Below are 17,048 nucleotides of genomic sequence, written 5' to 3' on the forward strand. Positions count from 1 at the left end.
AAGGATTTTTACAAGGTTGAAAGAAATCTCAAGGACCGCAGGTCGCTTGGGGACTGGATGTAGGCACGGGTTGTTGTCGAACCAGTATAAAACTCTTCTGTGTTTGTTTCCTTCTTCCCTACTCTTTTACTTTCCGCTGTGCATTTAATTTTCGCTTTTACTTTCTGTTAAGTTTCTCTTCTACTCCTCATTCTCTTAACAATTTAGTAAAAGCCTTAAAAGAGTAATTTTTTAATTAGTAAAGGTTTAGGAATAATTAATTCAACCCCCCCTTCTTAATTATTCTGAGGTCACTCGATCCAACATAAAGGCACCCCTTCTTCCAAATTGAAGAGCTTAACAACCCCATCCAAAGCCAAGAGCGCTTAGCGCCTAATCTAGCTCTAATCCAACAGGCTTTTCTATCTAATGAAGCTTGCACCCAATGGATTTGGTGATGATTCCATTACAATCAGACAACAGGAGCTCCTCATTATTGACCTTGATGTCCTCCTTTCATGCCTTCATCACAATCATATTGTTCACTAAAATGCATGCAATGGTGTCCACCCTTGTGGACCTAGTAATGGGTTCCACATGTCAGTAGTTGATGCATATTTGAAGAGTAATATATATATTTGTACTTCAATAGTCAGTTAAGCTTTTTGCATAGTTGTGAGTGTTTTGACCTACAAAAATGATGATAAATTCTTGGCAGTTTATCCTGTTACTAAAATACAATGTCATGTTGGCCAATGTAGTCATCTCTGTTCTATGGATATTGTTGAAATTATTTGACTTCATTGTTATGTTTCCAACTACTAATTAATCCTCATTTGACCTCTTCTTAATGCAGGTGGGAGGTAGAAACACCATTATGGTTGATGTTGTAAGATGTAGAATACCATTGGTTAGTGACATACCAAGTATAAAATTTGGAGCGGATGCTACCCGTCCTGAAAATGGAGAAGACTTCAACCCTTCATTACGAACTGTAAGCTTACGATCCATTTGTCATGATTTTTTTTAATTTTGCGATGGTTCTTGAGGGTTTTGGTAGTAGCATCTCAACACTGGCCCGAACTGACAAAATATGTTGGTTTAGTGTGTGTTCAAGCTCATAAATAGAAACTAATACAAGATTTCTACAAATTGTGGCATGACCCTGTTCGTGGCTCATTCAGTGGTGGTATGATCTAGTAATACAACAAATATGACCTCTAGCTCTCTAATTCTTAATGTTGTTTTTGTCATTTCATAATAATGTTTTTATTATTTAAAATTAATTAATTTTTTTTAAAATAACATTATAAGACAGTGGTTAGGTCAAGACTGTCTTAGAAAGCCACCTTTCTAAGATGGTGCTTAACTAACCACTCATTTTTGTAATGAATATCCACTAATGATTTCATAATTGTTAGATGTGAACACAGGTTGGTTATTCATAGACAATGCAGTTATAACCGTTTGTAATCAATTAAATCTTTAAGGTAATTGATTATTTCAACGAAGTAATCGATTAGATCAACCAAGTAATCGATTAAAATGTTCATCCAACACCTAGAAAACCAATCAAAAACAATGTAATCGATTAGATGACCTAAGTAATCGATTAAGGTGTTCTTGTTCATCTCTGAACAACTTAAACAAGAGAGAAGTAATCAATTCATCCACCAAGTAATCAATTAAAGCAGAGACTCTTGAAAAATCAGTCATTGTCTCAAAACAATAGAGTAATCGATTAAAATACTTCTATAATCGATTAAAATACTTCTATAATCGATTAAACCAATACGAGACTTTAACTCTTCAAGCTTCAGAGCTTGTTGTAATCGATTAAAATAGAGAGTTTTTGCCTCTGAAAAAAAAATCTAAGAAAATTTCCTTTACGCACACTATGATGATGCACAATGAAAAGCAAATATGAAATGTACTAAGATGCAACAATCAATCTAACAACCAATACAAATGAATGGGAAAGAAGCATGGGATTTCATCAAGGATTTTGACAAAAGTGAGCTAAATAATCTTTTATTTGATGAGTTCAATGTCAATTACAATGCACTAGAGTCGATATTCCGCCAAGGGTCTTATGTTCTGAAGATAATCGTTGAAGATATTGTGAAGCACACAAATAATGATGTTCCAATTAAAAGGCGCAGAAGGTAGATAATCGCAGTGTGTTCCAAGAAAATAACAAGTAAGAGATTTTGGAATGAGCATACCGTTTTTTGAAGGAGCTTAGTGGTTTTGTTGAAGAAATTAACAATGAGACTCCAGAGTATGTGAGGTCCTTTGAATTTGATAGCAAATTGATGTCGTCTACATGGATTGTAGTTTAAATAGATGGATGCCACTTCCATAGGTTTTCTGAGATACATGAATTTGTGAAGCCAAATGATGATAGAACTCTTAACTTGATGAATTTGTGTGCAGTCGTTGTCTTAGAAAAGTTTTGGGAGGATATAGTCTTTGCCTATGGGGTTAGTGATGAGTATAGCTTTATTCTTAAGAAGGCCACTAATCTTTATCAAAGGAGAGCTAATACAATAATTTCAGCTATTGTGTCTTTCTTCACATCCACTTATGTGATGAGATGGAAAAACTTCTTCCCACAAAGTGAGTTAAAGAACCCTTCTTCCTTTGATGGACGAGCGTTGTGCAATTCATCTACTGAGATTCTACGGGACTACCTTTCATGGAGACAAGTGGATTGCCACATCAACAATCATTATAACTCTTGTTTCTGGAAGTTAGTTGCATCTAGAAAAAGCAAAAGGAAAGCCCAAAATAGTTTAAAGGGTGCTCAGTTGGAAAAGAAAATTGAGGAATTGGCTATTGACTACAATAATTTACCAGTCATGTACTGAAATAATTTATAGGGACAAGGTAGACACTGCTCTAATTCATCAGGAGAATGGAGAGACTCCTGAAAATTATGGAAAGGTTATTGTAGGACATATTGACATTATTGGGCCAACCTTTTGGTTGGAACACCCAAACATCCTTGATTAATAACTGTATGTGAAGTGTAGCATTTAGTCTGCTAATTTCAATTCTATTACTTTATTTCTTGCTGCTGAATTTTTTTGGTTGGTTTGGTTTAACATTTTGGGTGTTATATTTAGATTTTTTTAATTTACATGAAATCTGGAGAATGCTTGTATCCCTTTACATCCCCCTTCCAATGAGCGAGTTTGATTACACCATTGCCCCATGCAACAACAGGTACCTAGCTAATTCTAAAGAAGTCTAACATGTTATTTTATTTTATAATAAAATATCTATTTTCCTATAAATTAAGATATCAAATTTTCTTGAACTCAAGCAGTAATTATTTTGTTCAGAATTTGCTTTTTAAACAATTTTGAGCTTCTAGTATGTTCATCTTAACATATTTAACTTATCCAAGGCATGAAGCTATTTTACTAAACTTAAAACAAAATAGATTCCATTCAATGGGTTATAAGAGATGAGGAAGGATCCTTTATGTTTGCCTTTGCAATGAAGTTAATTATAGAACCTTCATGTTGTATAGTAATAGTGTCACCAGTAAATTGGTCTAAGTAGGAGAAAACTTAGCTTTCCTTAAGAAATAAGTAAGTGTGTTTGGATAACACAAAATTGATTCTATTCTTCAAAATTATGGTGAAATTATGAAAAATTATATGCAATATTTATTGCTTTGCTTTACCATGAAAAAACAATTGACTTTTTTTATAAGTGAGAATTAAAGATAATAGTGGGAAATTTATAATAATTCATATATCAAGTTCAACCAAGTTAGATCTTCTTGACATAATTGAATTTTTCTTACCATGGGATTTAAATTTTAATTTTATAAATAAAAATAAAGAGTACTTAGAGAATTTATATAATACTTGTTTTTTCTCTCTATTTCTTTCCATCACAGCATTAAATTTGTTGTACAAATAACCTTTTGTTAAAAAAAAATAATAGATGCCAGGAGAACTTTAACCCCCACCCTACTTATCTCAAATTAGTTGTGATCTAATAAGAATTTTAAATACCAAGGCCTAAAAAAATAGTGTTATAGTTAAGTTTTTATCTACTGTGTTAAAAATGAGTCAAACATAATGCTACTTCGTTGTTGTACGTTGTAATTTCTCCAAAGCTACACTGTTTATATCCAATACATTGGATTACACTTGTCTTTTGCAAATTTCTCATTTTATATGTTTCTTTAGGTTTAATTATCCACTTAGTCCCTATAGTTTTCAAACTTATTCATTTTAGTCCTTATAGTTAATAAGTGAATTTTTTTTAGTTGATATATAGTTGTGCAAGGGCTTTTTGGGTTTTATATGATAAGATTATGTAAAAAGCTCTGTATTGCTACTTTTTTAGCAACCTTTTATGAAGTTAATATGGAATATTTAGTTCCTGACTTTTGAATTAGTTTCTGGCTTTTAAATATGAACGAATTGTATGAATTAGTTTCTTCTCATAGCTTTCCTTGGTTGGCGACAGAGAATTTTGTTAGAGATAGGGGGAACAATATGAGCAACATGGTGAACAACCTATGGCTAAAGCTTGAAGTTCAAGGAAAAGCTTGAAGAAGCTTTAAAGAAGTTTTGACTTTTACATGCTCAACTCTTTTGAGTGACATTTGTATTGGTTGTTATCTTGGTTATTGTATCTTAGTACACTTGATATATGTTTTGCATTATACATCATCATAGTGTGTGAAGAAAAGTTTCTAAGTTAGAAATTTTTTTCACAGACAAACCTCTTTGTTTTAATCGTTTACAAAGTTGTCGTAATCGATTACAACAAGTTTTTTGAAACTTAAAGAGTTAAGTCTCGTATCGATTTCATTGATTACACTGCTGTTTGAGATAGTGACTGATTTATTCAAGAGTCTTTGCTTTAATTGATTACCTTGTTAAAGTTTGAGATAGTGACTTCTCTCTTGTTCATGTTTTCAAAGGTAAACAAGAACACTTTAATCGATTACATTGTTCTTGAGTTGTTTTCTAGATGTTGGATGAACACTTTAATCGATTACATAGATGATCTAATCAATTACTTTGTTAAAATAATTGATTACCTTATAGATTTAATTGATTACAAATGGTTATAATTGTTTTCTCTATAAATTATCAACTTGTGTTCACATCTACATATCAATAAAGAATACTCAATACATATCGAAAATAACATCTTAGTCTCATAAGGAGCAAGATTTTATGTTGTCATTAGTGAATTATTTTCTCTTTCATTCTTGCTTTTCTCATTTTCTCTCTCTCACTTTTCTCACTTTATCTCTCTCTGGGGGAGGATGGCATGGGTCCTCCTCCATGCGTTGACGCCGTCCACCAGCACCGCCCGCACCTTCAGCAAAATGACACAACGCTCGTCATCACCATAGAAGCGGAGGCGGAGAACGATGCGGTGAACGGAGATCTCAGATGCGGCTCTGTCGAAGAAGAGGTTCTGCTAGCAGTGGGTGATGCTGGGAAAGGACGAGAGTAGAGTGGTGACGTGGTGGTGGGCATTGGCATCGGCGAGACGCAGCTTGACTTCGACCTCCATTGGGGAAGAGAGGAGGGAGAGTGCGGTTAGGGTTTACGCAGAGAGCCCGATGCGATGGGCCTTGGAAGAGGGATCTTTGCTGACACGATCCAACTGACAGAGGAGAGCAGCAGTTCCAGTGGGGGCGATGGTGGTGGTGGCAGAGGCGTTGCTGGTTTTCGCCATTGATCAGGTTCCATTTTTCAAACTTTTGTTCCCCTATTATGTGTATATTAGTGTTAGTATGTGTGATAGTATGATTGGGCTTCAAGTAGAGGGTTTATTATCAATTTTATACCTAAACATATTCATCACAAGCTATGATTGACTGTGCTTTGCATTTTTCCAAATTTTGTGCCATATAGGATTATTGATACCATGTGTTGCGCAGGATAACTATGAACTCCTTCTCTTTGGGTGCATCAAAGAGGATTTGGGGTTCAAAAATGGTAAACCTCTGGCAGCAGGGTTATGCCTCAGATTATCTTGTTATAGAGCTTAATTTACATTTTGGCTGAAGCTACCTGACCTGAGTGTCATAGCCGGGACTATGAGAATTTGGTGTACTTGTTGGCACTTAAACACAATCCTTAGGATTTTCAGACTCATTGATATACTTTTGGTTACCCTTTCTATTGTGATAAATTTAAAACTCTTGAAAATTAGACCATACCAAAATATCTCTTTTGTGTATTCTGACTTATGTTTTTAGGATATCAATATACATTGATATAATAGAACTTTTGCCTTTTATATATATATTTACATTATATATGCTTTTGAGTACCATGTTTTAGGCTTACTTAGATATTTACATCCTTCATAACATTTTATATCTATTTTTTTGGGAAAAAAAGTTTTCTTCTTTTGTTTTCTAATTAGTATATTGTAGATATGTGAGACAACTTCCACAATATCCAAGGCAACAATTTGTTGCTAGATTTCCAAGCATGTCTCCTGGTGTTGTTGATTTGTTAGAGAAGATGCTTGTCCTTGATCCAAATAGGCGCATCACAGGTAAAATAACGTAGTTTTTCATCCTGTTCAAATATGAATTACCATGATTAACTTGATATACTGTGCTTATAAAGTTGTAACTGAAATCTGAATATGAAAAGAAAATGTGTATTACACATTACTTAGATAGTTGACAATGACACTGACACTCAGGTCTCTTTAAATTGTTGGGATGAAAGTTCCTTACTTAGTTTTAAATGTAATTTTTGTGGTTCATGATTCTTTTGCACTTTTAAGCAAGTAATTTGTTGGGACACTAATTCAATTTTTCAAATAAATACAGTAGTAGAAAGTTAAGAGCTACATTCCAAGACATGGTGGAATGTATCTAAGTTCTTTGAGAACTTTAGTACCATAATGCAAGGACGTAGGTAGAGAGGAGATAATTAAGATTCACCAAGTCTCATTAATAATAGAGCCATGAAGTAATTAAGGTAGGTTGGAGATCGTACTCGTTTTACCCACAAATGTTGTCAACTATATAATGAAGTAATTTTATGGAATATAATGTTATTGTTGTCTTTTTAAATCACATTGCCTTTTTTTAAGAATTGAACTTCCTCCATAGACTATAATCTTGTCTACAATCAGTAGTGGGTATCACTCTTTAGGAGCAATTTTTTTGGGATGAGTGTGATGTTAATATCATTTCACTTTATTATTTGATTTTTCTTAATTTCATCTTGTGTTTTAATGGAACATTTAGCTAGAAGTGGAGGAATTAGTTTCCTGTGTCTTTTTCAATATTTACAATTTGACTAACAGGATACGATATTTGTTGAACCTATCTAAATATGCATTTTAATTTGGTTCTCGAGCCAAAGCAGCCCAAAGTCATGACAAAAGGTTCAAAGAGTTGTTGTAGGCGAGAAGGGCAAGAGATAAGAGATAAGAGGAAAGAGAAAGAGACCAATCATGAGATCATGTTGTAGTTGCAACAGCACTGTATTAAAAAATTGAGTACCACGAAAGTAAATGTAATTGATTAAAATTGCTAGTACCTGGTGTTGTAGCAAGATAAGCTAGAGGTAGCAACTTTGCATAAGTAGCCACATTGGCTGGTTTGTGGCTCTAAGAAGTATTGCAATTTATAATTTTTTGTAGAGACTCTTTATAACATAGGTACCATGTATTTTCCCAAAATTTATCTAAATTTTGTTTTGTTTTATTGTTTGATTTTAGTTCTCTTTGTTGTCTTTGTCATATATTGTTGTCTGTTTAAAGTGAATAAGCTTGGTATTATTTTTTTTTATATTTGTACGCGTAGATTATGATTATGACATTCATATAGTTTTTAAGTATAGTATCTTAAAAGAAAAGTGGCAAGAAAGTAGAGTTCATTTCACCTTTGCCTAAACCTCCAGAGGAGAAAAAAGAAGAAGAAATAACCTTAGCAAGAGGAGAAAAAGGAGGAGGTAAATCATTCCCCCTTATTTGGCTTATTGTCTCCATTAATTTCCAGATTAGACATTAAATTCTTTTTTGTCTCTGGTCTATGTATAATTAATTCTTGTTGAGAGATTTTAATATTATATAATAATATTTATTGATTATTAGCAATATTGATAATATAAATTTTGATTATTAATTAACCTAAATTTTAATTGTTTGCAAGTTATTCAACATTTAACATCGGTGCTTACATCACCAACGATGTTAAAACACATTTTTTACATTGTTCACGAATACAACATCGACTTAGAAGGTATAATTTCTACATCGGTGGTCAGGATAGCACCGATGTAGAAAACATTGTATTTCTACAATGATCAATCGAGGAACGATGTCGAAACTTTTAAGTTTCAACAACATCATATTCAAAAACGGTCCAAAAATGATGTAAAATGTCATTTTTGACCGATGTAAAAACTGTGATTTCTAGTAATGTTGTAATCGATTAAAACAAAGAGTTGTGCCTTATGAAGAAATTTTCTAACTTTAGAAACTTTTTCCTTACTCACACATGATGATGCATGATGCACATATGTTATGATAGAGACTAAGATGCAACTTATAATATAACAATCAATACAAATGTCACTCAAGAGAGTTGGACATGTAAAAGACAAAGCTTGTTCAATACCAATTGTTTCTTTAGTTACACTCTTGGCACTCAAACTAATAGCAAGGGTATCTTGATTTTTCTATTTCCTGTCAAAAGATAAAGAGTTTAGTCTTATAAGTCCAATCCTATAACTCTAAAAAGAACTTACAACGAGAAAGAAATTATGAATGCTTGGAAATTTACCTCCTTATCACTGCTTTGAGAGGGATATTGAGATGATGAAATATCCACTATTTTTCCAGCCTGCAAGGTAGAAAGCTAGGATCTATCCCTCGGTATTCCATTTGAAAGATACGTCTCAAGAAACTCCCTAGATCAAGATCTGGTGAAATAAATTTTCTTCAAAGTTTCTTGGAATACCTTTTGTTTTGTGGTAGTAACAAAAGTAGTCTTGAAAGAGGAACTAATAGGTACGCCCTCATTAGAATCATCCAATCCCTTCAAGACATTGGTCTTCGATGGTTTGGAGGTGGTAGACTAAAATGATAAGGAAAATTGGCTAAATTATGAAGATTATATAAATAAATTAAGTTAAATAGAAAGTTTAAACCATGGATGGTTTATGAAATTTAGGTGGTTTTGGTGGAAGCCTAACTTAATCATCAGTCTTGGCTTTATTGGTTTTTTTTATACCTACAATAGAATCAATCATGTTTAGGAAAAGTTAGAAAATAAAGCTAAGAGTGTTAAAAAATTTGAATACCCGTTGTCCTATGTTGCTTGAAAATGGAGTTTTTCTCTTTCACGAAGTCTTCTTTGAAGACCCTGATCATCATTCTCACAGTCTTCATTTTCCCCTTGATGGGAACAACTGAAAATTGAAATCAGAACATTGCAATATTCAGTAAAGATTGATTCATGTACCTTAATATGATAAAATACAAAATTTACCATTTAATTGTTTAGTTTTGATTTCTACACATCGTAGTAGTAAAATGTCTTTTGGGTAGTGAAGGTAATATCCAAGGTAAATTTTAGCAAAGGTTACTTTTCAAGAAGAGGGAGTATTTTTGAGTTTATACATGGTTGAGAAAGGCAATAGTTCTCGAACCCAAGGAGGATTTTGAAGACTTAGACCAAAATAGGCTCTTGGAAAGAAAGGAAGGTGTTTTGGACAATATCGAGAAAATTTGGTGTTTCCTTTCTTGTTAATAACTCTACCAGTGGCTCTGTTTTTCTCTTATTTTTCCCTAATGGCAAATACAACTTCTCGATAAGTTTGTATGAGATAGTTTGGATGATAACAAATACGATAGAAATTTTCAAGCAAGTAATTTTGACAGATAATTTGTGTTTACCTTTACTTCGCTTGCTGGTGTTCTACACAGAACTACGAGATTTAATTAGTTTATCTAAGCAAATTGCAATCAAAATAGGTCTCTTAGAATAAGAAGTTGTCCATTAAGAGTGGAAATCTTGTGTGCTTAGATAATAATTCTCGAATGACAATGGTTGAAAGTGCAGCTTCACTTTTGGGATCCCATTTCGAATGACTTTTGGGATTAATGACTCTTCTCCCAAGAGTTGATTAGGCCTAATCCTTTTTTTTATATTTGTGTTGGGGGAAGTTGGCACAAACCAAACAATCTTGAAAAAATTTATGGTTAATAGAGGTAAAATCTAAGGTCTTTCGAGATGGTTCCAATAAATATGATATCTAAAGTGAGAAAGTTACTCCAGATTTCGACTAATTCAGCATGTTGACCAGGTGTATCACAAGTGAACCTTAAGTTCAACCATTTGGGGCCTATCAGAGTAGCAATAAAAAATGAAGCTAAAGTACTATCAAAATTGATCAAAAGCCTTAATGTACTTGATATAGCATTCATATGTACACAACTCTCTACTTGGACTCAGATAAGTTAGTTGAGCCCATTCGATCTTGAGTTTAAAGTGAGTAGGGATATCTCGTTCGAGGGTTATGTGATTGGCTAAAATGGAATTCAATCACAATTTCACAATTCATAATGGTCTAACTATTGGTTTCATCTTGCTTGGAGTGTCCATAATTTCGACAACTTCTTTCATAACTTTGTAAACTGAAGCTAATAGAAATTTACCAAGGCATATATCTTCTCCAAAGTGAAGAGTTTGTGCCAAATTGTAGTTGTACATTGGGATTTGAAGAGAACAAGTACAAATAATGTGCCAAGATACCCAATACATCAAGAATGTTATGTGTTTTGCATTAGAAACCTCTTCAGTATCTTTCACTTTCTTCTCAATAAAAGACCCATAAGAATTCACATTAAAATCTATGTATATTTCATTTCTTTTGATTTGGTCCTTGAATAAACCAAGAACATAAGTCTTGCCTAAGGGTTTAAGACCAGTGATTACAACTATGTCTAGTAAGGTTAGTCTAATTGGGCCATAGGGGAGTTCCGGTGCATGTAAGTTGCGATTCCAGAATAGGAATAAGGCCATCAACATAGGAATATCCAAACTTACAATGTCATATTTTCTTAATTGGACTAAACCATAAATGCTTATTTTCTTCCAGTGTTAGGATTTTTTGGCTTCTACCCTAGCAAACCAGTTAAAAAAGGTTTTCCTATCTTTTGGAGGGGAGGTCCTAAAAATCCCACTTTTCTCCTTCAAAAACTCGTCCCTAATAGTTTCCTTATGAACTATGGGATATGTGTTCTCATAAGTAGGGAATCAAGAGTCAATGGCTTCATAATCCAACTCAGGGCGATACGAACCTGCAAAACAAATTTCTTTAGAGTTCAAGAAAATTGGAAGTAGTACTTGAGTTTGCCACACTTTTTTGCACTCCTCTTCATGCCTAGGGATTGAGAGTAATTCTAGGCCTTGATTTGTCTTCGTTGAAGACACAATGGGTGTTGGTAGTGGTGTGCTCCTTCCAGTGTTAGCAAAAGCATCTTGCTTGATGATGTTGGTGCGTTGAGAGGAAACGACCATTGTTAACAAGAAGGTAAAAGAGGAGAGAAGAACAATCATGAGAAAGAGAAAGCTCAATTTTGAAAGTTAGGGGTAGCAAGGAAACAGTGAGAATGTCACTAACATTTGAGTTTAGTATATATAGAGTTTAAAAGATTGGGAAATTTCAAATTTTGAATAAAATAAATATCTTTTAAACTAATGATACAATCATATGACACATTAATAAGGTAGGTTGTTATAACTGTAAAATAGGCAATCATTTCCTATTAGTTAGTGTGAAAATCACAACCATGATTAGATGATGTTTCCTAATTATTACTAGACAAGATATTAAAGTAATATCTAAATATTTGTTAAAAAAATATTACATTCTCGAAAGGTATTACTCGAATACATTATTTTTTGAGGGCTTTTGTTACCTTTGTTATGTGAAATTTGATTAAGTTATGAAGATCAAATTTCGATATACTTGACTCGAGATGAGTAGAAGAATTCCTTCAAAAGTGATTGAAATATGGGCAAAAGTTTGAGAAACGAGACTGTGATCAAAGGGAGTAATTTCAATTAAGATTGTTGATAACAATAATTTCATTCATGCACATGAGATTGAAAAGTGCTAAAGAGTAAAGTATTTTCAACAAATCGAGGTACCAATTGACACAATTGTGAAAAAGTTATACGAAGATAGTTACTAGTATCAGATCAATCTAATTAGGAATATCTTTGTACACGTGTCGAAATCATATAATTTTGTCATTAGTATTGTGAACCTATAAATAAAACTATTGACTACCAATTTCAAGAGGGTTGATACACGCAATCACTTAATTCCTCAACACCAACACACTTATTATCGAAATTAGCAAATGCTGAGCAAATCATTGTGTATGTATTCAATTCCCCACTTTTATGAATTCATATATGTTTATTTTACTGCACATTTTTAAACCATTTACTCTTTTAAATCTTTATTTCTTCTCAAAACTTGACTTTTCCCATCCCTAATTCTTATTATTATCAAAATTCCTTACAAATTAATTACATAATTAAAAACAATTTTATTAAAAGTTATTCTATTATCTTATGAATTATAACCTTGTTATAACTAAAATGGATATGTTTACTGAAATTATTTTCGTAATTTATATTAAATATTAAAAAATTCTTAATTAAGTTGAAAACTGTGAACTTATTTATTTGACTTAAAAGAATTCATAATCGAAAATGAATTTTATTTCTTACTTTTAAATATTTATTTATTAATAAAATCATTTAATAAAAATTCATTTACTATCTTAAAAATATTTTTCTTTCACAAAATAGATACAATCTTTACTATTAATCAAATGTCAACAAAATCTTGTTTGTTCCATTATAATCTAAGGCACCTCTACCTATATATTGCTTCCATTATGCGGACTATATATGCCATTAAATTTATTGTGATTGCAATCTTTCCGGGTTCACATCGTGTTTGCACAAGTGGGATTTCATTGTACTTTATGCATGGGGCACTTGAACTTCTGAATGGGAGATTTGCTTATTCTTGTCGTTGAAGTAGATGTAAGGAAACACTTTTCCATGGAATTTGCAGTAACGCGAAAATTGCAGATTTGCTGAGTTTCTACTAACTAAGGTAGTTTAATTAGGGTTAAACATAGGGATCTAATATTGCCACTACTTGATAGAAAACCCATATTTGCAGTTATTATTGGTATCTACCGTACTAGATATGTAATTAATAATACGAGTTTATTAGTGGAAGGTAAATTTTGTTGAAAGAAAAAGATAATTCCTTTGGTTAAAGAAAAGAGATGCTAAAAAAAGAGTAAAGGTTATTTGATTTCTATTTTTAAAAATTATTTAGATCTTAAAATGCAACTAAAAGGCTAGTTCAGTATGCTGGAGGAAAGTGGCGAAAAAATAGTGTGAAATTGAGGAAGAGACTTAGGTAAATGAAAATAATGAGAAAAAAAATATCTTTTAGTTTTTGTTTTTTTTAGTGCTTAAAATAATTGTTTCGGGAAAATAATTAAAACTTACTAGATTTTGGATGAAAAATTAGTTGTTGAGTAGTGTGAAATTATTTTAAAAAATAATTTTTAAAATAAAAACGAGAAGAGAGTTAAGCATGTCCTAAATCTCCATTTTGATTTCTAGGATCAAAATTTAAAGCATTATTTGCTTTCATATCTCCAGTTGAGGTTTAAAGATGTTTTTTTTTAATACATCATTTCTCTCCTATTTTTTCTCAATTTAAACTACTTTATAATTTAATTCACAATCTATATTGCTTGAGACTTTGTGCTTGAAACCGATAAATTTAGAATACAATCTACACTAATTCCATGAATAACTTTTTGCTTTGTATGAAGGTAAATATACACTCTGTCCTTTTAGTTTTTTTTTTAATTTAAAATATTATAAAATATAAATATAGATATTATATAATTTTTTATTTGGTTTTAAAATTACTTATTTATTAAATTAAATTTTATAATTTTCTTTTTATTTTTTATTTTTTCAAAGAAAAATATACAGATAAAGAAAAATAAAAAAAATTGGATAAAATTATAGTATAATTTTTTAGTTACATTATATGTATTTTTATAGTTAAATTTATGTGGTGTTGATATTTTTTTTGTTATGTTCGTTAATTAAAAAATAAGAAAATTAGTTAGTAGTATTAAAATAAACTAAAAAACAATAAAAAAATAATTGATACATCAATCTTATACTATAGACATAAAATTTCAAATAGTAATAACTGAGATGATAGTCGAAAATAATGAAACATATTAAAAAATACAATTACAACACAAATATGACAAAACAAATGATGATCTGAAATATGTTGTGCAGGATACATGTCTTATTTTTTTAATTAACGAACATAACAAAAAAATATCAACAGTACATAAATTTAACTGCAAAAGTACATACAACGTAACTAAAAATTGTACTCTAATTTTATTCAATTTTTTATTTTTCTTAATTTATCTGTATATCTTTCTTTAAAAAAATTTAAAAAATTATAAAATTTAATTTAATAAATAAGTAATTTTAAAACCAATTAAAAAAATTATATAATATAATATTTATATTTTATAATATTTTAAATTTAAAAAAAAAAAAAAGGAGAGAGGGTTAAGTATACATGGCACAACTATATAATTTGTTTGTTCTGAGTAGTGGTCAAGTTGATTTGTAAACTAGTATAGATTATAGATTAATCGGGTTTAAAGCACAAAGTTCCAAAAGTAGTGTATACTTTGGTCTCTTAATATACGACTATTTATTTAAAGAGATGACTTTTTAGTTTCTCCCGTAGATCCATTTAATGCTCCACTTTGCAAAAAAAATACTTTTTATTTTAATTCTATGAAATGTTATAAAATATCATTCTAAAAATAAAAAATGACTGAAGTAAATGTAATTTTATAAAATAAAGGATTAGAGTAAAAATTGTATAACTGTTGACCCGTTGATGCACAACAATCTTGTAAAACACCATTGGATTTGCATGTGTGATCCATCTAATAAAATAATTTATGTTTAATTTTTATAATGCGTAAAATTTTTATCGATCAGCGACAATCACACACCTAATGATTTAGAAGTAAAAATGTTATAAAAAGAAGTAAAAATTTAATAAAATCAAACACAAATGAATAATACTTATAATTTTAAAAGAGATCTATTCAAATATAAAATTATATTTGCAGTTCAGATTTGGCAGCCAGATTATAGGATGAGTGATAGACCAGTGATAAGAACGAAATGGCAAAGATTTGAATCTAAGAAGGAAAGTGGCCCACATTGCTTATTTGGGAAGCAACACGCTAACGAAAATCCAGTGATGTTGGACTTGGAACTTGCGTTATCTGCTTAACTAAACAAGTTGGAATTTAATTAGGTCTGTCCTACTTATATATGCGTTGTGTTATAACAACATATGGAATGAGATCAAATTTTTCAGGCACATTAATATTTTTACATTAGACAAAAGTTTGGCAGTACTTTAAATATCTGTTATTACTTTTTAATTAAAATTAGAGTATTATTTCAATGCCATTAATACTAACTAGTAACTACTGACATTTATTATATTTATCATTGAGATTTAATTTTAGTCAAAAAAACAATATATAAAATAATTATAATATTATATCTAAATTAGTTTTTAGATGTCTGATATCTTTTCTAACATAATTGCAAGTTGTTCCAACCAATATGATGATTATCCCTCTTGTTTCAACGAAGGCTAGGAGCGAAAGGTTGAAGTAGTTGCAAAGATACTCAAAAGTTAAACGGAGAAATAATTTTTGTAGATTAACAGTAAATGTCCTTAAAACATACCTCACATCACCATTGAACGCATAAATTAATTGTCAGAATTATTTAAACGTAACTACTAATTTTGGATTTGAATCTTAACTATCTTAAATACTCAAAAGTTATACTATGTGACTATTGTTAATCAAAATATGATTCTCTATTTTAGGTATATTCAATTCACCTTATAATTATCTCATTTGTTGTGAAATTTAGCCTAATCACACTTTGGGACCCTTAGAATAGCATAATATGATGGGACAGGGCGAAGTGAGTTGTATAAAGTAGACTTGTGCACAACAATACCCAAGTTTCATTCTATCCTTTTTCCTATCCTCATTTTCTTGATCCAAAAACAATTATTAACTACATATGAATAATTAAATATTTGAATTTCTTGCATTCTACCATTAAAAAATCTCAATCTTTTCTTTTCATGCTTGCAACTCTCGCAGACATGTACGAACAATTTGGGTGTGGTCTGCTACATGTGTCCCCACAGCCACGTGACCCTGTTTCTCTAAAACTCAATTTCTCATTTCCACTTACACCAATGTCCCAATGATAAATGCCTATCCAAACTCGCCCCATGAATCACACACTTTCAGCACCCTCAAGAGACCCTTTTGAAGGTGTGCAAAGAGTACTAAGTAACACAATCACAAATCACAATGGCCATCAAAAAATCCAATAAGCTACCCCAAGCAGATGTGATCAAGCAAATTGTGAGAAGGTGTTCAAGTTTTGGGAAGAAGCAGCAGGGCTACAATGAAGAGGGTGGTCTTCCAGAAGATGTGCCAAAAGGGCACTTTGCAGTGTATGTTGGTGAAAACAGGACAAGATATATTGTCCCAATTTCATGGTTAGCTCATCCACAATTTCAAAGCTTGCTCCAAAGAGCTGAGGAGGAGTTTGGCTTCAATCATGACATGGGCCTTACCATCCCATGTGATGAAGTTGTTTTTGAGTTTCTTACCTCAATGATTAGATGAGAATTAAGGCAATTTGATCGCTCTTGAGGCTTATATCCACAATTAAAAGCTAGCCCCTTTTCTAAGTGCCAAATTCTAAGGAACTAATAACTTTCTTACTTTTGGTATTGTGATTGTATATATACCTTGGCCCATGCCATTTGTTTTCTTGATCGTTAACCGGTGAAGATTTCAATAAAGCAATGGTATTCATCGGGGTATTACCCTGTTCAAATTTT

General features: G+C 31.4%; 3 protein-coding genes across 3 annotated transcripts in view; all 3 read left to right on the plus strand.

Moving 5' to 3' along the window:
- LOC100816895 (damage-control phosphatase At2g17340) overlaps positions 1-1,427 on the plus strand; it is a 29,057-nt gene extending 27,630 nt beyond the window's left edge. The window contains exons 12-13 of the mRNA XM_041010369.1: positions 836-973; positions 1,413-1,427. Coding sequence (XP_040866303.1) covers positions 836-973; positions 1,413-1,427 — 153 coding nt within the window. The remainder of the gene's footprint in view (positions 1-835; positions 974-1,412) is intronic.
- Positions 1,428-1,947: 520 nt separating this feature from the next.
- Positions 1,948-2,994, plus strand: LOC100817433 (tRNA(His) guanylyltransferase 2). Its single transcript, XM_041010478.1, is given in 3 exon segments — positions 1,948-2,206; positions 2,209-2,845; positions 2,847-2,994. Coding segments are annotated over 3 exon segments (1,044 nt in total).
- A 13,364-nt stretch (positions 2,995-16,358) lies between these two features.
- Positions 16,359-17,048, plus strand: LOC100500218 (ARG7 auxin responsive family protein). Its single transcript, NM_001251735.3, has one exon. It carries the CDS (start codon positions 16,510-16,512, stop codon positions 16,828-16,830), a length of 321 nt encoding a protein of 106 aa, NP_001238664.2. The 5' UTR covers positions 16,359-16,509; the 3' UTR covers positions 16,831-17,048.

The sequence above is a fragment of the Glycine max genome, chromosome 16 (genome assembly GCF_000004515.6).
Source record: "Glycine max cultivar Williams 82 chromosome 16, Glycine_max_v4.0, whole genome shotgun sequence".
Classification (NCBI taxonomy): Eukaryota; Viridiplantae; Streptophyta; class Magnoliopsida; order Fabales; family Fabaceae; genus Glycine; species Glycine max.

Excerpts from the sequence above, each read along its gene's own strand:
- LOC100500218 (NM_001251735.3), top strand. The coding sequence starts at position 16,510 with ATGGCCATCAAAAAATCCAATAAGCTACCCCAAGCAGATGTGATCAAG.